We start from the raw sequence: 24,333 nt of genomic DNA on the forward strand, positions 1-24,333 counted from the left end.
AACTTTGAATAATCTGTATATATAAATAACTGATAGGTGCAGAATCCCAAGTCATCTCTCCTCTCTCTCTCTCTCTCTCTCTCTCTCTCTCTCTCTCTCTCTCTCTCTCTCTCTCTCTCCTTTTCATTATTTTTATGTTCCAGCTTCTTTTTCTTCTTGTACATACATGAAGATGAGGGTTGTCTGGTAAAGGACCCTGTATGAGAGGCAGGGAAAGGAAGATCTCCCAGGGTGGGAGGCTGGAAGCAGAAAGGGAAGTTCTCAGGTTAGAGCTGGGGTGGTCCACCCCCTGCTGGGTGAGACAAGGGTTAAGAGTGAAGTGTTTTCTTCACTCTTATTGATTTATTTAGATTAGCTTTTTTATTGTATTGTCTGATGAAAAGATTCAATAACATTTGGGAGGAGATAAAGTAAGACATGCGGCCACCATCATGACTTCTTCCAAAGATTCAAGGGAATGGCATTTTGGGAGGGTGGTGATAAGTCTCTGTTGAAGATCCCTAGACCCCCTTACAAACAGAACTACAATTCCCAGAGTTCTTTGGAAAAAGGCAGGGCCGTATTAAGTATATCCGGCGCCGTGGTGCAAAGATCCCTCCGGCGCCCCCCCCCGTTTCCCAGAGTTGCAGACCTTTTCACGGCACTGCCAGCAGCTTTGCGGGGCTGGAGGAGGTGGGCAGTGGCTGGAGGGCAGCTCCTCTGATGGGGAAGAGGCAGAGGCTCCGGGCGCAGCGCAGCCTTCACCTTTTCCCTGGCGCCCTCCAGAACTTGGCGCCCTGGCACCCCACGCCACTTGCCTCTATGGGCAAGACGCCCCTGGTGAGAGGCAATAATTATTAGACCAGTTCAGGTCTACAGTTCCATGTTCTTCAATTTTGGGTCCCTGGACAGTGTTATGCTACTACTTTTACCATTCCCAGGCAGTTTACCTAAGCTTAGCTTGAAGTGACCTGGATTGCGATGACGGGACTACAACGTTTGGGAAGCCAATCACTTGTCTAGCACCCTAGTCACCTCTCCTGATTCACATGACACAGAGATAGAGCTGGGTGTCATCTGCAGACTGGTGACACTTCACTCCCAAACTCCTGGTGAGAGCTCCCAGTGGCTTCACATAGGTGTTAAAATAGCACAGGGGACAAGATGAGACCCTGAAGGACGGCACAGGGGAGCTACCATACATGAGGAGCAGAACCACTGAAGTACAATGCCCACAACCCCCAGAAGGATGCCGTGGTCAACAGTATCGAAAGCAGGGCTGAACTCTCCCAATCTCTCTTTGACTGATGTCATCAACCAGGAAGACCAAGGCAGTTTCAGTACCATGACCAGGTTAGAAGCCAGACTCAAATGCATCCAGATATCTAGTCTCCTCCAAGCATGTCAGAAGCTGGACCTCCGCTGACTTTGCAAGCACCTGATGTGCACCTGATCTGATATAAACATCCTACAAAGCTATGATTCTGTTGAAGAGAGCGCATTGTTTCTATGAGTGAAGTCCTACCGTGGTACCTCGGAATGTGAACAGGATCTGTTCCGGAGCCCCGTTCGCATCCCGAACGGAACGCAAGACACGACGGCGCATCTGCGGGCCGCATTTCGCCTCTTCCGCGCATGCACGTGACATCATTTTGAACATCTGCGCATGCGCAAGCAGCGAAACCTGGAAGTAACGCACTCCGTTACTTACGGGTTGCCGCGGAGCGCAACTCGAACGCGCTCAACCCGAAGCACATTCAACTTGAGGTATGACTGTACTGATAAAATTTAACAAGAGCATTTATTACTAGCCTTGGAAGACTAGAGTTCCGCATTGGCAAGTTTCCATGCAGGAGGGACTGCTCATCACGTGAATGGTCTTATGAAGCCTTTAAATACCAAAGCAAAATTGCATTTCATTTCAAAATCAGCACCATCTCTCTGTTCGCAAGCTTCCAGTTTTGAGCCTTCAACCCAGACCAGCTTCTCAGACACACATTTAAAACGACAGGTGTACAATTGCCTCAATGGCACTAGAGGGTGCCAAAGGTATCCAGAGCTTATAAGAAATTTGCTTTGAATCCTGACTGCACCTAATGAGAACCTAAGAGCCATTTTTAATGATGCGGCAGGTTAAGTTAAAGGGGGAAGCATTTCCAATTCCAGCTCTCCCTATTGCTTGGCTCTTGTACAAGGCAGAGAAGGGAGGGAATACCAATGCATTTGACCAGACAAGGCATTTAAAAAGGAAATGAATCACAGTTCCACATTTTTAAAAGGTGAAGCTGAAGGAGACTTTTAGATTTTATTAAAAAAAAAATCACTTGCAATTTGTACCTGTGGAATTTTATTCCGTTACCTACTGAACATCAAACAGTTCAGTGGCATTCTAGAAATGCTGCTTCTCTTCTGAGATCTCATTCCCAGCCCCCGTACTTTTCTTTGCCGGAAGAAACACATTTGCTGAGGGTTGCCATACATCTGGATTTTCCCGGATGTTATGTACTGAAGTTCTCACCCTGGGCCAGCAGGGGGATACTGTAGATAGTTATGCAAATGAAGGATCGAAAGTGACGTTCAGTGATTGGATAGTTTTAGAAAGTTGCTACAGTAACGTTGTACTGGAGCTCTATATAAGCAGGCTGATTGAGCCCTTCAGTTCAGTTCTGTTCTGGCCTGTGAATAAACAAGAGCTGTTTGAAGAATCGCTGTGTCGTCTGATATGTTCACCCACAACTTAACACCGGACATAGTTGGCAATTGGCCGTCGGAAGCTGTGTCTGGGCGGAAATCGCTGGCTGAAATGTCCAGGAAAATCTGGACGTCTGGCAACCCATGTTTGCAGTGTAATTTTTGGCGATTTCCCTTAAAAACACAAAAACTTCATTTTCTCCCCAAGATTTTGCAAAGAAAGCTCAATGACTTTTCTGTCCAGATTTTCACTTACTGAAATATAGCAACCCTACATTTGCTACAAGGGGACGCGGGTGGCTACAAGGAGATCTTCACTGGCTCTCAGTACATTTCAAAGTGTTGGTACTGACTTTTAATGCCCTAAATGGCCTCGGCCCACCATCTCTACCCCCATCACTCAACCCGGACACTAAGGTCATCTTCCAAGGGTCTTCTGGTGGTTCCCTCATTGTGAGAAGTGAAGCTATAGAAAACCAGGCAGAGGGTAGTGGCGTCCTCCCTGTGGAACACCCTCCCAGCAGATGTTAAGAAGATGAGCAACTATATAAATTTTAGAAGACATCTGAAGGCAGCCCTGTATAGGAGCACTTTTTAATGTGTAATGTTTTATTAAGTTTTTATACCTCAGCTTGAGGTATCTTAGCTATTACATCATCTAAATTCTTCTCCCCTGTATTTATAGTACTCTATTTCTTAGCTTAGCCTAACAATATTTCTATCAGCTATTTAAACTTTCCTCACAACATTTGTCCAGTATTGTTTTTCCCATAAAGGGACCCCTGACCATTAGGTCCAGTCATGGCTGACTCTGGGGTTGTGGCGCTCATCTCGCTTTATTGACCGAGGGAGCCAGCGTACAGCTTTCGGGTCATGTGACCAGCATGACTAAGCCGCTTCTGGTGAAACCAGAGCAGCGCATGGAAACACTGTTTACCTTCCCACAGGAGCGGTACCTATTTATCTACTTGCACTTTGACGTGCTTTTGAACTGCTAGGTTGGCAGGAGCAGGGACCGAGCAACGGGAGCTCATCCCGTCGTGGGGATTCGAACCGCCAACCTTCTGATCGGCAAGTCCTAGGCTCTGTGGTTTAACCCACAGCGCCACCCGTGTCCCTAGTTTTCCCCATGGGACTGCTAAATAAACATTTTTGGAGTTCTTCTTCTAAGGTTTTCCCCAACAAGACACAAAACATCAAAAAGGTATCAAGTTTGTACAAAAAGGCCATGGCACTGTTAATTTATTTATGTAATATTTTATTATGTTTTTGCACATTAGAGGAGTTTCGAATTAAAACCAGTTACAACACACAGTATAAAAATTACTTTTTCTCTCTGTAACATTAAAAATGAGCATGTACACACATGTCGGAACTGCCAGGTTTCTGCAGCTCAGATGGTGTGCTAGTCAAGAGTAAATGGACATAAAACTTCTGAGAGATGAAAAACTGCCACAACAAGCAAGACAAGTTGTGAGAGAAACAATTTCTTTGAGATTTAATAGCAGCACCATAATCAATAGCTTGAAATACTCATAAGCTGGAGAGGAAAGACAGCAGGTCAAACTAGCAAGGCTAAAAAAAAAAAAAAGCGATGAGAGATGTGCAGGCAGAGGAAGAATAGATCCCTGAAGCTTTTTCCAAGATAATTTCTCCAAGATAATATGTCTGGAATCCTGTAAGATGATGTTGGAATTAGTGCTATCGTGTTCAGAAAAAAATCTAAAGCTATTGAGCTTGAAACTTTCCATGTTTGAGATGTGAGAAGTATATAAATACCCTTTCTAGTCAAAGGACAGCAGAAGAAACATAGAATTCAAAATGTATTTCATACTAAATATAAGGCACTAAGGTACAGTGGTACCTTGGGTTACAACCATAATCCGTTACGGTGGTCTGGTTGTAAACCAAAACAGGTTGTAACCCAAGGCGCACTTTCGCCAATGGGGCCTCAAAAAAAAGGGGAGGGTTGTAATAATAATAATTGGGACGCGGGTGGCACTGTGGGTTAAACCACAGAGCCTAGAACTTGCCAATCAGAAGGTTGGCGGTTCGAATCCCTGCGACGGGGTGAGCTCCCGTTGTTCAGTCCCTGCTCCTGCCCACCTAGCAGTTCAAAAGCACGTCAAAGTGCAAGTAGATAAATAGGTACCGCTCCAGCGGGAAGGTAAACTGCATTTCCGTGCGCTGCTCTGGTTCGCCAGAAGTGGCTTAGTGATGCTGGCCACATGACCCGGAAGCTGTATTTATCTACTTGCACTTTGAGGTGCTTTCGAACTGCTAGGAGCTCACCCCGAAACGGGGATTCGATCCGCCGACCTTCTGATCGGCAAGTCCTAGGCTCTGTGGTTTAACCCACAGCGCCACCCGCGTCAACATATACATACATATATATATATATATATATATATATATATATATATATATATATATATGCAGGTTTTGGTGTCCTCGGGTGTCTTCCCGTGTAAAAGTTGGGGTGTCTAGGCGACGTTTCGACGAGGTCTCACTCGTCATCTTCAGGCTGGTGCTTTCGGCTTCTTGTTACTGGAACAGAGCAGGATCTCAGTGTTTGAGTTCCTATAAATACTGTTGAGGGGGTGTGGTGTATAGCCTCCAATGTTCTGGGCAGAGAGGAAGTTCCCAGGCTAGTGTGCCTTTTCTTCTTTTGTTCCTTAATTACTTGAGGGATATCTTGAGTGATTTCTTGAGTGATATCCTGAGTACCACTTAGGTGGGTCATTAGGTGTGGATTAGTTGCTAAAGTCTTTGTGTCTTGACCTCTTGAACTTTGTGAAGAGTTTTTCTGAGAAGATGGCTGTACTGCACTTAGTTGTGCTCTGGCTTGGCTTCGTGTATAGGGGCGAGCTGTGGTTTTGTGGCCTGTGTCAGCCAGATCTGTGTAGGGATTGCAGGGGGGTGCAGCATCCGGAGGTGCCACCATGGTTTGGCCAAGCCAGAGCACAACTAAGTGCAGTACAGCCATCTTCTCAGAAAAACTCTTCACAAAGTTCAAGAGGTCAAGACACAAAGACTTTAGCAACTAATCCACACCTAATGACCCACCTAAGTGGTACTCAGGATATCACTCAAGAAATCACTCAAGATATCCCTCAAGTAATTAAGGAACAAAAGAAGAAAAGGCACACTAGCCTGGGAACTTCCTCTCTGCCCAGAACATTGGAGGCTATACACCACACCCCCTCAACAGTATTTATAGGAACTCAAACACTGAGATCCTGCTCTGTTCCAGTAACAAGAAGCCGAAAGCACCAGCCTGAAGATGACGAGTGAGACCTCGTCGAAACGTCGCCTAGACACCCCAACTTTTACACGGGAAGACACCCGAGGACACCAAAACCTGCATTCCTGTACCCGTGAAAATCTACGAAAGCAAATATATATATATATATATATATATATATATATATATATATATATATATATATATGTGAAATTCAGGCAGCCAACGTAATGTTTTAATACAAATCTAGTTCCATTTTGAGAGGAGGGGAAAAAAACCCACTTACCCTCTGTAGTTTGGGTTCTGTAGATCAATTTTTACTGGAAATGTTCAGGCTGTTAAAAAAAATCATGATCTATTAGTACATTCTTATGCTGTGGCACAACAACTAGTTACAAAGGGGGTGGGTAGGGGGATCAAAGTTGCAAGGAAACAATACGGAAGAGGTCAAAGTGCTACAGAGTAAAATGCATGTGCGCTAATACTGGATGCCCCTGAACCAGCACAGGTGAATTGGGGTGTATGGTTTTAAAGGAGTGCAGAGATCTGGAAGGCATGGCCGAAACCTGGTGGAATGGGGAGAACCAATGGATCGCGGTTATCTCTGGATGCAAACTGCACAGGAGAGCCAAGGAAGGGTGTGCAACAAAGAGGACATGGAGTCTAACAAGCTAGAAATCCCAGAAGGGGCAAACACTGCCACAGAATTACTCTGTGTGGCAATACTGAGATCCAAGAATAATTCAGTACAGTGGTTGTACCCTCATCCCCCTCTACTAAAATCCCCAGAGTGATCTTTAAATGGATGGTGAAATGAAGGAGTCACACAAAGGAGAAGTGTTGCAGTGTCTTCACTTAGCTTCGCATGTTCCAGCAACAACTAAGAGGAAAAATTTCTAGATATCCTAAATAAAGGTGCCCTAGAACAATAGACAGCATCTTAAAAAGCAGAGGCATCACCTTGCCAACAAGTGAAAGCTATGGTTTTCCCAGTAGTAATGTATGGAAGTGAGAGCTGGACCATAAAGAAGGCTGATTGCCGAAGAATTAATGCTTTTGAATTATGGTGCTGGAGGAGACTCTTGAGAGTCCCATGGACTGCAAGAAGATCAAACCTATCCATTCCGAAGGAAATCAGCCCTGAGTGCTCACTAGAAGGACAGATCGTGGAGCTGAGGCTCCAAGACTTTGGCCACCTCATGAGAAGAGAAGACTCCCTGGAAGAGACCCTGATGTTGGGAAAGATGGAGGGCACAAGAAGAAGGGGACGACAGAGGACGAGATGGTTGGATAGTGTTCTCGAAGCTACTGAAATGAGTTTGACCAAAGTGTGGGAGGCAGTGGAAGACAGGAGTGCCTGGCGTGCTCTGGTCCATGGGGTCACGAAGAGTCGGACACGACTAAACGACTGAACAACAACAACAAGAAGAACAATAGGCCGTGAAACCAAGCAGAGGGCCAGAAACCCTGGATTTAAGATTAAGCGGCACTCAGGACCTGGCAAGAAATGGAAGATATTGTTCAACCAAGTGGGAGCAGTGACTACAGTGCTATCAAATTCAACATGCCCAAACTCTGCTTAAAAACCTCCAAGGAGGGAGATTCCATCTTAGGATACATTTTGTAAGAGTTCTCTGCGCAATTTGTTGCCTGCCTCTAAAAGTAAGTCCTGCCGCAGCCGGAGGAGAAGAGGCTGGAGGAAGAACCGGGAGTGGAACAAGCTGACGCAGCAAAGTAGACTTCGTAAAGAAGAATAAAATCAGACAAAGTTGCTGCTGCTTGGTGGCTTTTCTCACCCATCCTGGTTCTGCTTAGACAACCTCCAGACATTCCGCTGCCTTTCTGGTCTGATGATCTCCCCAAACACTAATTTTTACCCCCCAAATACTAGGATTGTGTTCACTTGTCTCAGGGTTCTGTGATTTTCTTAGGTCATGAGTGTATTTTTTATTGTCTCCTAATATGCTGCAAAAGCTCCAATACTTTGGCCACCTCACGAGAAGAGAAGACTCCCTGGAAAAGACCCTGATGTTGGGAAAGATGGAGGGCACAAGGAGAAGGGGACAACAGAGGATGAGATGGTGGGACAGTGTTCTGGAAGCTACCAGCATGAGTTTGACCAAGCTGTGGGAGGCAGTGGAAAACAGAAGTGCCTGGTGTGCTCTGGTCCAGGGGGTCATGAAGAGTCGGACACGACTAAACGACTAAACAACAACAAAAATGCTGCAAAAAAACCTTTTATCTAAAATTCTCCAATATCTGGTGCTTATACTTGTTCTTTACTTCCTGCAGCAGTGATACAGAAACAACAACTCAACAGCTTTCAATCCACAGGGACAGCAAAGTCAATCCCATTGCTAACAATGCTGTAAGGTCAGTTAAACCTGCAGCCTGCCTGCTGATTCCTTCGATCTCTCGGCAGAAAGTTTGCAGTCAGTTAACCCTCAGCGTTCAAGTGTGTGCATTCCTTTATACCAGGGGTAGGCAACCTAAGGCTCATGGGCCAGATGCGGCCCAATCACCTTCTCAATCCGGCCCACAGACAGTCTGGGAATCAGCATTCAACCTCAATCTGTTAGCCGCCATCCATCCTCCAGCCTTTGAGACTGGGCGATAGTTGGCCCTCGTGGCCGCATCTAAAGATGTTTTTTTAAGAAGCAGTTTAATAACCGCCTCTTTCAGAGGGAAGCATTCACCACCCCACGAAGCCCGTCGCCCAGTCCTTCCCAGCTAGCTTTTATAAGCCAGGATGGGCAAGGATCCAGGAGACAGGTGGTTGGCTTCACTCGTCCAAGCAGCCTGTCCACATCCTCGGAGGTAACAGATTGGAATTGATCCCACTCAACTTGACTAGACAGAACTCTAGCACTCTCCCGCCCCGGCCCTGCTCCTACGGTGGAGTCTATTTCTTCCCGAATCTGAGCGATTTTATCTGCAAAAAACTTTGCAAAATCATTGCAGGAGGACATGTGGCCCATATCACATTGCAGGAGAACATGTGGCCCGTACCACACAATGTATCTCTGGGTTATTTGTCGGGCCTGCCTGGTGTTTTTACATGAGCAGAATGTGTGCTTTTGTTTAAAATGCATCTCCGGGTTATTTGTGGGGCACAGGAATTCCTTCATTTTTTCCCCAAAATATAGTCCAGCCCACCACATGGTCTGAGGGTCGGTGGACCGGCCCACGGCGGGAAAAGGTCGCTGACCCCTGCTTTATACCGTCCTTTAAAACAAAATACAGTGGTTGCTTGGGTTGTAAACGTGATTCGTGCGGGATGCACATTCGCAACCCGCAGCGTTTGTAACCCGCAGCTGCACATCTGCACACGCGCGGGTTGCGATTCAGCACTTCTGCGCATGCGCAACCGCTGAAACCCAGAAGTCACCCGTTCCAGTACTTCCGGGTTTCGGTGGTCTGTCACCTGAAAAAACACAACCTGTAGCGTCTGTAACCGGAGGTATGACTGTATTGGCTCGGAAATAGAAACCAGAGGCCTTCCTTTTGGGCATTGTTGGCCAGAGGGTGTTAAAGAAGGACCGAACATTCTTTATGTATGCAACAACAGCAGCAAGGATACTTGTCGCCAAATATTGGAAAACCCAAGACTTGCCCACACTGGAAGAATGGCAGATGCAACTGATAGACTATATGGAACTAGCAGAAATGACTGGCAGAATGCGAGACCTGGGAGAGGAAGCAGTGGAAGAGGATTGGAAGAAATTTAAGGACTATTTACAAAAATATTCTAAATTCTATGAGTGTTAAGAAGGATGCAAGATTGAAAATAACATGGCACCACTAAGCTAGTTGAAAAGAATATGAGGATAAGTGAAATTTAAGAAGAGATAAACTTTGGATAAATATTATGCCTAAATTAAGTATCTAAGTCTTAGATAAAAGTATCTAAAGTTAGGGACACAATACTGGGAAATTACAAAATAAGAACTGAAACAAGGTGATAAATTGCTGGTTAAAGTTTTATAAATCAGGAACGCAGGAACGAGAGATGTGAGGAAGTCCAAAAAGCGAAGAAAATATGGTTATTATCTAATTGATTCTGTTGTGGTATGCTTTTTGTATAAGGTGTAAGTGCTTTTTCTTTTTTCTTTTTTGTTGTTCTTTTGTTTTTTTCTTTTTATTGTATTAATAAAATCTTTAATAATTTTTTTTTAAAAAAAAATGTATTGGCTCGGAAATGAACGATTTCTCCACAAGCTATTTCAAGAATGCTATAGGAAAAACAGGAGCCACTTCAGTCATGAAGATAATCTTCTTTGGGGCTCAAAGGTAAGGCTGTGAGGTGGAAAGACATGCTTCTGAGCAAATGCATCTCTAAGATCGACGGGGATGCAGCACGGCATGTTTGGAATAAAGACAAAACACTTTATTTCGGGCTGTGTGCAGGCCTGGTGTCAGCAGTAGGTACGCCGAGGCAAATGCCAGGGTGCGGACAGGGCCCATCAAGGTCACGACTATTAGGGGGATCAGTGCCCCCTTCCCCCTATTTCTCAGTCCTCAGAGAATTGGGCACCTTCATTTTAGTTCTTCTGCCCACCCCCAACAGCCTGTACTACTCAGAGCAGGTGTAAATAGCAGAAGCTGCGATAGTAGAGCACCAAATGTTCCTCCCTTAAACAACTTCTAAACATTTTATATTTAGAGGTTGAACAGACTGTATTGCTTGCCATGCTTATATATGAGCTATTATTTCTGCCTCCGCAGATAAACACATTTTCTCAAGATCCCTTTCTGTTGTGGTATACAGAAGGAGTGATAAAACAGAACATTCAAGGCAATCTAAACTCTGCAGAAGTGGGCAGCTGTCATTTTGTGTTTAGATAAGCTTGTTTTAAGTCCCGATTCCTTTCTCCTCGAAAGCGATTGTTGAATTTATATTCATCAGCCTGGCTCCGTGCCCACACCAGACAGTGAACATTACTAACACAGGCTATTCAGGTAGCGTGACTTTTTAAAAACACCTCACTGTTTTTCTTCTTCAGGATTTTGAAATATGAGGTTTGTTACTTACCCAGCTGTCAGCAATAAAAGGCGTATTCCCAAGACATCCAGATTGGTACACGCCACCTGGCTGACTATTGTTTTGTAGTCTGTCCAGAAAGTCATTATTCACCCTTAGAAATAGAAATGAGGAAATGAACATTAACAGAATCTTGCAAAAGGCAGAGATTATGAAATTGAATTCAGTATAGAAATTTGCTTTGCTTTTCGATGACAACAGCCAATTGTGCAGGTAACCTTTTGAGCCTGAAGACTATATTTGATTAAAACCCACAGCTTCCTCATTTTGCAAGGCTAGTAAAGGTAAAGGTAAAGGTACCCCTGACCGTTAGGTCCAGTCGTGGCCGACTTTGGGGTTGCGGCACTCATCTCGCTTTATTGGCCAAGGGAGCCAGCGTACAGCTTCCGGGTCATGTGGCCAGCATGACTAAGCCGCTTCTGGCAAACCAGAGCAGCGCATGGAAACGCCATTTACCTTCCCGCCGGAGCAGTACCTATTTATCTACTTGCACTTTGACGTGCTTTCAAACTGCTAGGTTGTCAGGAGCTGGGACCAAGCAACGGGAGCTCATCCCATCGTGGGGATTCGAACCGCCGACCTTCTGATCGGCAAGTCCTAGGCTCTGTGGTTTAACCCACAGTGACACCCGCATCCCTTTTGCAAGGCTACCTCTGACTATAATGGCAACTTTTTACAATATGGCTCTTGATACTCACTCATTACCCAACCTTGCTTTTTTATCAGTGCAGAACCTGATTTTTAAAAATCCAGTGGTGTGCTGTAATACAAGGCACTGCTTGAGTTAGTTGCATGAATTCTCTTAACTTAAATGGAAACCAAAAGATTAAACACTTAAGTCTCCTTTGGAGTCAAGAAATGTAGCTGGGAGGGACCCACTAAATTTGTTTAGAATAAAAGTGATGGGCATTTTTGGGCAATGCATTCCGCCAGATTTCCTACGCACTTCACATGAGACACGGCAAAAGGCTTGGAAGCTTTGGTATGGGAAAAAGATTAATGCAGCTTATTCAGAAGATTTTAAAACAACAACATTTATACCCTGCTCTTTGGTCCACAAAGCACTCCTGTGCTCTACAGAACTATAACCAATTGTCATTTTACATGAAGCACACATAAAAACTGGCATCTGAATTCAAACCTAATAAATGTTTCACACGACAAGTCACGGGCTTCCTTCCACTAATTTTACCTCCTCTGCTCATTCTGATGTGCTTTCATTCTTATTCTCTCCTCTTCCCTTTTCTTAAGTTCCAACAATTCAGCCTGACAATAAAAAGCAAAAAACTGTGAGTTAACATTTAACAGTCATGCAGAACGCAATAGGCAATTATCCTGTGATAATAAACTAGCATTATACACTATCAAAGGCCCTGCCAAGCCACCAACATAACCGGTTTCACTATTGTTAAGTTATCACTGGTACACAAATGTTCTCAAGTGTCACAGAAGCATTGGCAAGGGTCTTCTTGGAAGAACGGATCCTCCAATGCTTCAGTAAAGTAAAAGATTCCAAGGATCCCTTGGAAGAAGGGATCCTCCAATGCTTCAGTAAAAACTTTAGGGGTAACAGTTGTAATTCTATGGTATGTGTTATGTACTGAAGTTCTCACCCTGGGCCAGCAGGGGGATACTGTAGATAGTTATGCAAATAAGGGATCGAAAGTGACCTTCAGTGATTGGGTAGTTTTAGAAAATTGTTACAGTTACATTGTACTGGAACTCTATATAAGCAGGCTGACTGAACCCTTTAGTTCAGTTCTGTTCTGGCCTGTGAATAAACAAGAGCTGTTTGAAGAATCACTGTGTCGTATGATACGTTCACCCACAACTTAACAGTATGGAACTCTGCACTTCTCCTCCAGTACAAGAAGTAATCACCTCTGAATTTCAAAAATGTGGTAAAAGTATGCAAGTTGATGTTTTCTCCTGGAAGCAAAACTAGACCTACATGGCTTGGTTAAATGTGCAACACTAACCACATTTCTTTTTTAAAAAGCTTAGCAGATAATACCTTTAAAAGTGTAGACTTGCCTGGCACCTTCATTACATATCTTTAGGAGCCGGGCGAAAACATTCCTCTATAACCAGGCCTTTGGCTAATTAACATTCTATAGTCTTATAAATTTGTTTGTTGTTATTAGCTTGTTTTTGTTTCGTTATGTATTCTGTGTTCTCATTTTGTATTTCTCTGCGATCTTCAGAGGATGGGCGGTATACAAATTTAATTAACAAATTAAAAACATCATAGTTGGAAAACAGATCCCCAAGATGTCCTCTATACAGTGGTACCTCGGGTTAAGTACTTAATTCGTTCTGGAGGTCCATACTTAACCTGAAACTGTTCTTAACCTGAAGCACCACTTTAGCTAATAGGGTCTCCCACTGCTGCCGTGCTGCAGGAGCACGATTTCTGTTCTCATCCTGAAGCAAAATTCTTAACCTGAAGCACTATTTCTGGGTTAGCGGAGGTTGTAACCTGAAGCGTATGTAACCTGAAGCGTATGTAACCCGAGGTACCACTGTACAGTGTTTGAAGCTTGCTGCACAAGGATCCTTCAAAGTTATCCCCGATACCTCACTGTTTGCAAACCTCTCCAACCTGGTTTACGCCTGCAATTCAGGAGACTATTTCCTGCATTTAATAAAGTGGACTCCACAAAATCCATGAAAACTTATGCCATCATAAATTTGTTCATCTTTAGGACGCCATGGGGCAAAACAAGGGAACAGCTGTAGAATAAGCTATGGAAAAAGCTTGTTCTATGATTGCTGCTGTTCTTCACCTTTCTTCGCTGCTCTTCCTTCATCTGCTGGAGTTTCCTGTTTTCTTCTTCTCTTTGCATTTGCTTGTATGACTGGCTCCTGGTCTGTTGCAAAGTAAATCACGTGCAAAAAAGATATACATTAATAACTATCTAGAATTTAGACCTTGACACCATGTTTATGTAATTTGCAGGCCTTACGGTTTTCAAAACAGAAAGGACGATCCATCTTGCTAAACAAAAGAAATTCACTCAAAGCATTTACCCAGGCGGTAGGCTGGAGGTTATGGTGGTTCATTGGACAAGGTGTTCTGTTGAATGGGCTTGCATCCAATCTGTGCAACAATTCACTGTTTTTTCTGTAAGATGGATACAAATATGGCTGTCAGAGCTTTCAGGGTGTTAGGATTATGCATTATATCAGACCCTGGATTGTAGCTAGATCTGCAAGAGGACCAAGAAATAGCAAGCAGAACTAAAGATCAGAAAGAGTCCAAAAAGTTAGATGCCAAAGAAAATAGCCAATTAAAAAAGAAACTGCTTACTTAGCTGTCAGCAAGGTGTTTTATTATTATTTATTAAAGTTGTATATCACCCATCACCCATCAATCTCAGGGCAGTTCACAACATAAAATTACAATATAGTCTGTTCCTTGTTCTTTCTATCCCTGCCATGTAGAAACCACTCTGATTTCCCAACCCAAATCTCTCTTCTCCAGCTAACCTCTCACACGCTGAGCTGGTCTGCATGTAACACTAAGCCAAACCATGGTTTAGCATGACCACACCGGAGCTGTGCTCTTCCCGCAGTCCTGCTGCTGCTGCATAGCTATGCGCTAAACCATAGTTTGGCTTAGTGTGCCATTTGAAGCCAGCCTCATGGTTTGTCGCACTCTAGACAAACCATAAGCTGCAACCATGTTTTGTTCTCAAGTTTACAGCCAGACAACCACACACCTGCATTTGGATTACATGCTGAACCAGAAGGACCCATTGGACACTTAGTAAGTCCTGTTCTCCATTCTCTCCACTCTGCCATTCAGCAGGCAGTAGTTTCCACTTGTCTCCAAACAAGGCCGTTCATTTTGTCCAATAGCCTGAAAATTCTCACAGGTTCTCCCACCTTCCCATTTCTGTGATCCATCTAAACAGTCTGTTGCATGTTGAGTCCCACAATGCCACCCCCCAAAAAATTCACACTTCACACATCAATTTTTGTTTAAGGTTTTTGGCCACAACTTTATTCAAAATACAAAAAATGTGAGTGGTTGCTTAGGCATTGGTTATGACTATCTGTCCTTGCCCTCAGGGACAGAGCTGGCCTTCCGTACACCAACGGAAGCCAGCGTGGGAAACAAGTATTGGGTGAAAAAATGAAGCTGGGCAACAGTCCCTCACTTCTCACCCGCATGCCCCCGGGGTCTTGCACGGCCCAATCCGATGCCAGGGACAAGGACGAAAAGAATGGCAAGCCCCTGGATTCCTTCAACGGAATTCCCTTTCCGCACCATTTGGAGGGGTAGGCACTTACCCCTCCAAGAACCAATTTTAACCAATGCCTAACCGCAACCTTACAAGTTGTGACGATTTGCTACGCAGTAGGCAAAAGCCAAGGGACGCGGGTCGCGCTGTGGGTAAAAGCCTCAGCGCCTAGGGCTTGCCGATCGAAAGGTTGGCGGTTCGAATCCCCGCGGCGGGGTGAGCTCCCGTCGTTCGGTCCCAGCGCCTGCCAACCTAGCAGTTCGAAAGCACCCCTGGGTGCAAGTAGATAAATAGGGACCGCTTACTAGCGGGAAGGTAAACAGCGTTTCCGTGTGCAGCTCTGGCTCGCCAGAGCAGCGATGTCACACTGGCCACGTGACCCGGAAGTGTCTCCGGACAGCGCTGGCCCCCGGCCTCTAGAGTGAGATGGGCGCACAACCCCAGAGTCTGGCCAGACTGGCCCGTACGGGCAGGGGTACCTTTACCTTTACCCTTTAGGCAAAAGCCAAATGGCACCAGCCAATCAGCCAGATGGTAAAATTCCTACCAGGCCCCTGCTCCAAGGCGAACGACCCCATGACAGGCATAGCAAGGTCAAGCGATCAAGAAAAAAAACACCCTATTAAAGGGAGGGAGGGCGGGTGATCCGGTGCAAAATGGCCAAGAGGACGTCCAACGTCTGGCCCCTGTATTTAAAGACTCTGACCCCTCCTCCAAATTGGCAACAATCAAAACTCCCCAGCAACCCAATTTTAACCACTTAAAGGCTTGGGTTCCTCGCCAAATCTGCCCAGTAACGGGAGGGTGGCTTGTTCACCCAACCGCAACACGTGCTCTCTGTTAGGGAGAACACGCTTTCTATTTTGAATTACCTCTTAAAATGGGTCAAGGACAGTTTGAATGCAAACTATCATGAGCCATACTAAAACATGTGGAACCACGTATCCAAGGCGTTTTTCCATCTTGGATGTAGCAGAAGCAGAATTATATTCCTCACACTCAACCACAGAAAACGTAGGACGTGCAGCTGCAAATGTCTTGCATTTCATCCAAACCTGCTCATCTAAAGTTAGTTAAAGTTGTGGCAGGCTAAGTTGGATGGCTTTCCTGTTGCTCAGTCACAAGAGAAATAAAAAATGAATTTTTATATCATCCTTGAGTTATATTCCAAGGGCAATTTTGAGAAATATGGCCATAACTAAAATGAATACAAAAATATGGGGTGGTATTCAATTTAGTCAACCGATTCAAATTTATAGACATAACTGAGTTGAATACCACCCAAAATAAACTAAATGCTGCAAAAGAGGTGCAATGAAAACTCCTGCAGTATTTGGAAGACAGATTCTGGGGGACTATGCATAAAACATTGCCCACAAAGGCTTAAAGGCGTGCAATGGTTACAAGACAACTTGACTTTTGCTTGTTAGCTATCAAGTTCTGGGCACCACAGTTCAAGAAGGACACTGACAAACTGGAATGTGTCCAGAGGAGGGCAACCAAAATGGTCAAAGGCCTGGAAACGATGCCTTATGAGGAACGGCTAAGGGAGCTGGGCATATTTAGCCTGGAGGAGGTTAAGGGGTGATATGATAGCCATGTTCAAATATATAAAAGGATGTCACATAGAGGAGGGAGAAAGGTTGTTTTCGGCTGCTCCAGAGAAGCGGACATGGAACAATGGATCCAAACTACAAGAAAGAAGATTCCACCTAAACATTAGGAAGAACTTCCTGACAGTAAGAGCTGTTCGACAGTGGAATTTGCTGCCAAGGAGTGTGGTGGAGTCTCCTTCTTTGGAGGTCTTTAAGCAGAGGCTTGACAACCATATGTCAGGAGTGCTCTGATGGTGTTTCCTGCTTGGCAGGGGGTTGGACTCGATGGCCCTTGTGGTCTCTTCCAACTCTATGATTCTATGATTCTAAGTTCCTGAAAATGAATTGGGAAGCAATGCAACAGAGAGGACTTCTTTTTCTGACCATGCTCAGGTAGCTCCAGTTTGGGGGGAGAACAAATCTCAGCAAGAACATCTACATGAAACAGCTGAGTGAAGTCATTTAGGGATCTAGGCTGAGATGTCTCCAGTTTACCAATGAGATTCTGCTCTCTCATTTTCATCATGTCCTAGGGAGATAGATGATAGAATTGTTGAATCACTGTCAGAACAATGTCCTGCTTTTCATTTCTTATAAGGGATGCTTTTTAAAAAACTTATTACAGTGGTACCTCGGGTTAAGTACTTAATTCGTTCCGGAGGTCCGTTCTTTTTTTTTTTAATTTAATTTTTATTGAATGATTTTATGTTACAAAAAACAATACAGCCATACTACCACTAAGTACAATTAAGAAAAGAGAGGGGGAAATTACATACATCGATATTTAGTTTGTTATTTGTTATTTACCGTCTTATTTCCTCCCAAGCATTACATACAACACACATATGTGCAGACACCCACACCCGCACACAAAATGATAATAATGAAAGTAAATATTTTTTCCCCTTTTATCTTCCAATATCTTTTCTTCATCTTTGACTTCCTGTCAAGTCCCTTTGCAGATATTTTATCTTACATTTGAATGTACACAAACCAATAAACCTTTCTATATAATTTTTCTAATACATTCTGAAAACATAATAGATCCTTAATTGTTGTCCACCTCCTTTTAGTTCCTTTATCACTCAAATGCTAGCACGGAGTCAAAACTATTATTGTATTTTTGAACAAACATATCTTCTATAACCATCCCATTTTTCTGCAAAAATTTGCTTTGAGTTTCCTCTGAGTTTACTAGTCAGTTGAGCCGTCTCCACCAATTCCTGTAATTTGATTTGCCCATCTGTTATTTTTGGAGCCTTGTGATCTTTCCATCCCTTGGCCAGAAGTATACAAGGATGCTTTTTAAAAAACTTTTTACAGTGGTACCTCGGGTTAAGTACTTAATTCGTTCCGGAGGTCTGTTCTTAACCTGAAACTGTTCTTAACCTGAAGCACCACTTTAGCTAATGGGGCCTCCTCCTGCTGCTGCTGCGCCGCCGGAGCACGATTTCTGTTCTCATCCTGAAGCAAAGTTCTTAACCCGAGGTACTATTTTTGGGTTAGTGGAGTCTGTAACCTGAAGCATATGTACCCTGAAGCGTATGTAACCCGAGGTACCACTGTATTTTTATTTTCTCTAAACCCCCAAATAATTCATCTCGCCCTTCACAGAACTTGAAGATGGAGATCAAGTCACTAAACAGAGGCCCCCAGTGCCCAACACTCATTTCTCTCTTCTCTCAAGGGTGGAACGAATACACAGAGAGATAGAATTTTGATAAACAGCGCAAGTATCTGGTAATCTAACCTTATTTTCCTTGATAGCAAATAGGCAGAAAAAGATCAATAGAAAATTTCACGGCATCATCTTATTTCAGTTCTCATTAACTTTTCCAATCAGCTTTTTTTTATTGCCAATACCTTAATGTTATTTCATGTCTCTTTCTTGGCTGGCAGACTTGGCTTCTCTGCTTGCCTACCTTCTTTTTACACCAACCTATTAGTGTGTTGCTGGAGGCAATTTCAGGCATCAAGATTTCATTTATTATTTTGAAACAGTTGATATAAATCCCATAGCGCATAGGAAATTACAGCCATGAAGTGTATATTGCAGGGGTTTTGACTCATGCAAGTCATCCTGGGTTCCCCATCTGTGTGGGCAATCTGCTTCTACATTTTCAGCCAGCTTGAATGGGCAGATTAATGGGTACAATTAGAAAGCGCCCTCACAGGCATTCAAACTGCCTTCATTATGATGCTCAAGAGGTTGCCTACAGAAGCCTAGTTTTCTGCTGGTTAGCCATCAATACTTGACCAGGCCCAAATAATCGTGGCAAAAACAAAACTGGGCATAGCAGCAAGCAGACCTACTTAGAAAGGTTTAAAGTGCTGACACAATGAGAGGGCTTCAGGGGAGGAAATGGGTTTTCAGCCGTTTAGCAACAGCCACAAAGCAGCGAGATCGGCAATGGCTCCATTCCTCCTCAGCAGTGCCATTTTTACAGAAAAAGAGGTGCCGGAGCTCATTATGAACTCCTCCCTCATTCTCTTAGAATGGCAATGGCACCTACCTGAGAGGTGCTGGAGCTGCTGAGCTCCTGCGAACTCCGGCTGAAAAAAAGCCCTGCTCCTAAGGCATTCCTATTTTGAATTGTAGGTAATTGATTTTATGACACGGAATAGTTATGTGGATAGACAAATTTAAAAGGTCTTCATTGGCAAGGTTTATATCCTACATTTGAAGACATCAGACCCTTGCGACATTACCCTTACGGCAAAGTTCTACTAAAACCAGATGGTCAGCAGAATATTAAACATACACAGCAGCTGGGGAGATATTGGGACCCTCTGCCTCCTGCCATACTGCAAGAGACAGCTTGACCACCACATCTAGTACTTCTGAAAAGGACCTCTGCCATACAGGGGAAACAAGCTAATATTTCCATTTGCAGTGGATTCACACTATTGACTGTAGTGGGGAGGCTTTAAATAATGACAATAAATGGTCAGACAAAGTACCGTATTTTTCGCTCTGCAAGATGCACCAGACCATTAGACGCACCTAATTTTTAGAGGTGGAAAACAAGAAAAAAAATATTCTGAATCCAAGAAGCCAGAACAGCAAGAGGGATCCCTGTGCAGCGATCCCTCTTGCTGTTCTGGGTTCTGGGATAGCCGCGCAAAGCCTGCATTTGCTCCATAAGACGCACACACAGTTCCTCTTACTTTTTTAGGAGGGAAAAAGTGAGTCTTATAGAGCGAAAAATACGGTAGCTAAAATGTTTGGAGTTCAAGATCTACGCTGAGCAATCAAAGAGGCTCTGCACAGCTGTAGGTTGCACTGCCGAGAGTGGAACAGGGTTAAGCCTCAGTTGCTATCCAACTAGACACTTCCCCTAGTGCAAGGAGTTTGAGCTGTGCAATGGAACTTCCTGCATCCTCCTCTCCACACAAGCCCCTGAATTTTTCTATTGGAAAATGACTGAGAAAGGCCTAATTTTAACAAATACAGAAACTTGTTTCCAACGAGGAAGTTAAGCACTCTATGTATAGTCACTGCTCTTAGGGAACAAGATTTTAAGGTGTTCTATAGAGGACACTTTACACCTATTAAAATTACACAAATGCAACCCCCAACATTTCCAGATTTATTGTGATATTGCCAAGAACCGGAGGCAAATGATTTTTGTGGACAGCAGAGTTACTGAAAAATTCAAGTCCTTTGGCAACATGGTTTCATAATTAAAGATGCAATTTACTGCCAACACCCTTTGGGATCCCATTTGGAATATTCAAAAGAGGTCACCTGTGAATCGATCAGGCTTGTATCGCTTAATCATCAAAACCTCTTTGCAAAAAGAGGGAATTTTCAATAACTCCAGCAGACATGAAAATCATTTGCCCCTGGTTCTTAGTCTGATTCCTACAAATATGGAGAACTGTTTATTTGCTGTAGCTAAAATAGAAATTTACAGTGAATGAAAAAACTGCTCCATCTAATGGGATGAGAATCTGTTTTAATATTAGAACAATTCTCAAACGTTCCCTTTGATTTTATTACCCTAATGGGACAGTCATATTATTAAAATTAAGTTTGATTCATGTTTATAATTAGACAGATTTTTATTTTTGTTTATGGAGTTCTTAACAAAGAATGCTCTTCAATCATCAGCTTTTATTTGCTGGTAATAGGTTTGATAATTCTGAGTAATGAATGGCATTTTATATTGGTTATTCTGTTGTGGCAGTCTCTGATTATATATTCACATGGATTACGTCTATAACTCTCTTTTCTGAATATTTCCCAATATTTTTTTAAAAAATGTTTCGGTAGTGCAGTAATTTTTTAAATGTGTAATTTATTCCATAAGCTGGATACAGTTCAAAAATTTAGAACCTGTTTTAGTGTCAGAAGAAATAACCTTGAAAATAATAAGCTAAAACATATTCCGACCTGTTCAGGGACTGTAGACGAACCACCCCAAGGACCTGTCAATGACCTTATTTTTCTTATCTTACTAGAAAAATGCAGTACTGCACTCTGTCCATCATAAACTTCAAGGACCCTTTTATCCACTTCCAAGATTCTGCAAGCGGACATAGCTACCTTTCCGATGCCTTGTGTTAGTTTGCAACTATTTATTTATAGCAGGGGATGCTGAGAATCAGATCCTGTAAAATTAATCTAAGCCTTGAAAAGCACATAGAACTGAAAGAGAAAGCTAACCATCTTCCCCACCTCATCATCAAGGGACCAGGGAACAGATGTGGGGTCAGAGCCTTCATAGGAACTGGGCAAGACCTCAGGTGCCATTGTGTCGACAGGAACCATATGGTGATCCATGCTTTGTAGAAGCTAGCCTACCCTGAAGGAGAGCAGTAGGTCACACATCTCACTGCGCCAAGTGAAATGTCATGCAACAAGGAAAAGGGGAAGGGACTGTTCAGCTATAGCATAGGAGCCTGAATCCAAAAGGACACTGCCAGAACTGAAGGGTATTTTTATTAAGAAACCAGAAACATTTTTACTTGGCATTGTAGGAGATGATATAAAAAGAAAAGACTGTAAATTATTTCTATATGCAATGACGGCAGCAAGAATATTACTGGCACAAAATTTGAAACAAGAAGAATTACCGACAAAAGAAGAATGGAGGATGAAACTGATGGACTATGCAGAATTAGATAAATTAACAGGAAGAATTCGAAATCTGCGGGACCAGAGATTCACAGAAGACTGGCATAAATTTACGACTATTTGGAGAGTAATTGTGATGATCATATTACGCTTGTAGGTTTGCAAGAAGTTTTGTAAGGTGGATTATTTGAAATATTGCGGGGGGTGTGGAGGTAACGAGGGGGACTGTTAGTTAAGATAATTAAAGGCAATAGGAACTTAAGAAATGCAGAATAAGTTATAAGAACGGAAGACCATCAGAGGGGCTGGTGGAAGTCCAAAAAGATTGTATAAGATGTGAAGTTCTGTTGTATGAATGATAACTAATATGTAAAAATTAATAAAAAATATATTTTTTTAAAAAAGAAAAAGAACTGAAGGATATTGTTTGCTTGTTATCAGGAATTGGTGGCAAGTTGTCTGGGCGCAGGAAGCAAAAAGCATCACCTTTCAAGCTGAAGGCAAAGCTCAACTTACATGCAGTGGTCTTCAGCAAACATCCGAAGTCTTTGCCATTCCTGTTGCCTTTGTTTTTCTTCAAGCTTGTTGGCCTATAATAGGAAGGCATCAAAACAAGGTGTCACCTCAGCAGGTAAAAAAGAATTAACAGAGGTCACCCAGAAGCTAAACACACACATGCCGAGAGAAGGACCAAAGATATAAAGTTAATCTTGATTCTCTGCAGCCGTATTTTTCTGCAATCTGCTTGTCCCTTATTACAGTGGTACCTCGGGTTAAGTACTTAATTCATTCTGGAGGTCTGTTCTTAACCTGAAGCACCACTTTAACTAATGGGGCCTCCTGCTGCCGCCGCGCCGCCGGAGCCCAATTTCTGTTCTTATCCTGAAGCAAAGTTCTTAACCTGAAGCACTATTTCTGGGTTAGCAGAGTGTGTAACCTGAAGCGTATGTAATCCGAGGTACCACTGTACTAGTTAATATATTTTATTTATTTCATGCATTTTTATCCTGCCCTTCCCTCAATAGGCTCGGGGTGGCATACATGGCTTCTTCTCTGTTTTATTCTTAAATCTCAAACTTATGAGTAGCCTAGCAGGCTCCATAGCCAAGTAGGGATCTGGGCAGATGCTATTACATCTGCTCTCATTTGAGGGCCTGTTTAAAACCAGACACACAGGACAATGAAAAAAATGTACAAGTATAGCAGTGACTTATTCCCCTGCCCCTGACACAATTCACAAGGGGCAACCTCATTAAAAGTACCAGGGTTTCATTCCTAGCAGTTTGTGGGATGCTGGTCAGCTTTGGACTCAGCGCTGATGGTTTAGTATAGATCCTTCCTTCCCTCTGTCTGCTGAGGATATTGGAAGCTTTGGCTTATCTTTTCAATTAATAATGGTTTGATATTCTGGTCAAATGCAAAACCATGGTTAATCTTAACTATGGTTACTTTAGGGATCTTCCCCGGGTCATAAACCATGGCTTAAAGTTGACTTTCTCCCAGGGTGGATTTGATTTAAATCACGATTTAAATCACTAGCCAGTAAGACTTGATTTAAATCTTTTTTCTTTTCTTTTTTCCAGAAAGACTCATTCTTGCTGGTATAATCTTAATATTTACAACCAGAGGAAGGTTTCATTTTTGGAATAATAAATTTCCAGAGTAGTTTTTACAGTTATATCAAAAATTACTTGACTGTTAGGTCCAGTCGCAGATGACTCTGGGGTTGCGGCACTCATCTCGCTTTATTGGCCGAGGGAGCCGGTGTACAGCTTCCGGGTCATGTGGCCAGCATGACTAAGCCGCTTCTGGCGAACCAGAGCAGCGCACGGAAACGCCGTTTACCTTCCCGCCAGATCGGTACCTATTTATCTACTTGCACTCTGATGTGCTTTTGAACTGCTAGGTGGGCAGGAGCAGGGACCGAGCAAGGGGAGCTCAACCCATTGCGGGGATTCGAACCGCCAACCTTCTGATCGGCAAGCCCTAGGCTCTGTGGTTTAGACCACAGCGCCACCCGCGTCCTGGCAAGTAATTACAACTATATTTCTATCAAGTAGCATCAGTTTGCTTGAAGGGCACACCCACACGCCCATTTGCAAGGGGTACACGAGGGGGGGGGAAATGTTAAAATGGCCTGAGTGGGTCTTCTTACTTTCTCTCTCTGGATCATTTTCATTTTTAAAATGTCAGCTTCTTCAGCTTCTCTTTTGCGTCTTTCATATTCTTCTTTCTTCAGCTACAAGGAGAGAGAGAGAGAGAAAGTTCTGTCACTTTACAGACCAGACACCTGCAAGCTAACTTTTACCCTTCTCACATTTCAGGGAGGAAACTGACAAACAGAACCTCGAAACCAAAAAAAGTATTTGCCGGCGAATGTAAACGTGCTATCGAATCCAATGTGCACCTTAATTTTCGCAACATAATTTGACCAAAAAATGGTGAGCACTAGATTC

General features: G+C 43.4%; 1 protein-coding gene across 3 annotated transcripts in view; it reads right to left on the reverse strand.

Moving 5' to 3' along the window:
- Nucleotides 1-3,911: 3,911 nt before the first annotated feature.
- EPSTI1 (epithelial stromal interaction 1) overlaps nucleotides 3,912-24,333 on the reverse strand; it is a 40,661-nt gene continuing 20,239 nt past the window's right edge. For 2 of the 3 annotated variants that reach the window (XM_081917908.1, XM_081917907.1), the window contains exons 5-12: nucleotides 24,033-24,116; nucleotides 22,394-22,467; nucleotides 13,986-14,079; nucleotides 13,742-13,825; nucleotides 12,148-12,221; nucleotides 10,947-11,049; nucleotides 6,201-6,249; nucleotides 3,912-4,346 (exon numbers count right to left, since the gene is read on the reverse strand). In XM_081917908.1, the coding sequence (XP_081774034.1) occupies nucleotides 6,232-6,249; nucleotides 10,947-11,049; nucleotides 12,148-12,221; nucleotides 13,742-13,825; nucleotides 13,986-14,079; nucleotides 22,394-22,467; nucleotides 24,033-24,116 (531 nt within the window). In that variant the 3' untranslated portion in view covers nucleotides 3,912-4,346; nucleotides 6,201-6,231. The remainder of the gene's footprint in view (nucleotides 4,347-6,200; nucleotides 6,250-10,946; nucleotides 11,050-12,147; nucleotides 12,222-13,741; nucleotides 13,826-13,985; nucleotides 14,080-22,393; nucleotides 22,468-24,032; nucleotides 24,117-24,333) is intronic. The other variant, XM_081917909.1, reaches the window with a different exon arrangement.

Source organism: Podarcis melisellensis (assembly GCF_964234715.1).
Source record: "Podarcis melisellensis genome assembly, chromosome: 7".
NCBI classification, from domain to species: domain Eukaryota; kingdom Metazoa; phylum Chordata; class Lepidosauria; order Squamata; family Lacertidae; genus Podarcis; species Podarcis melisellensis.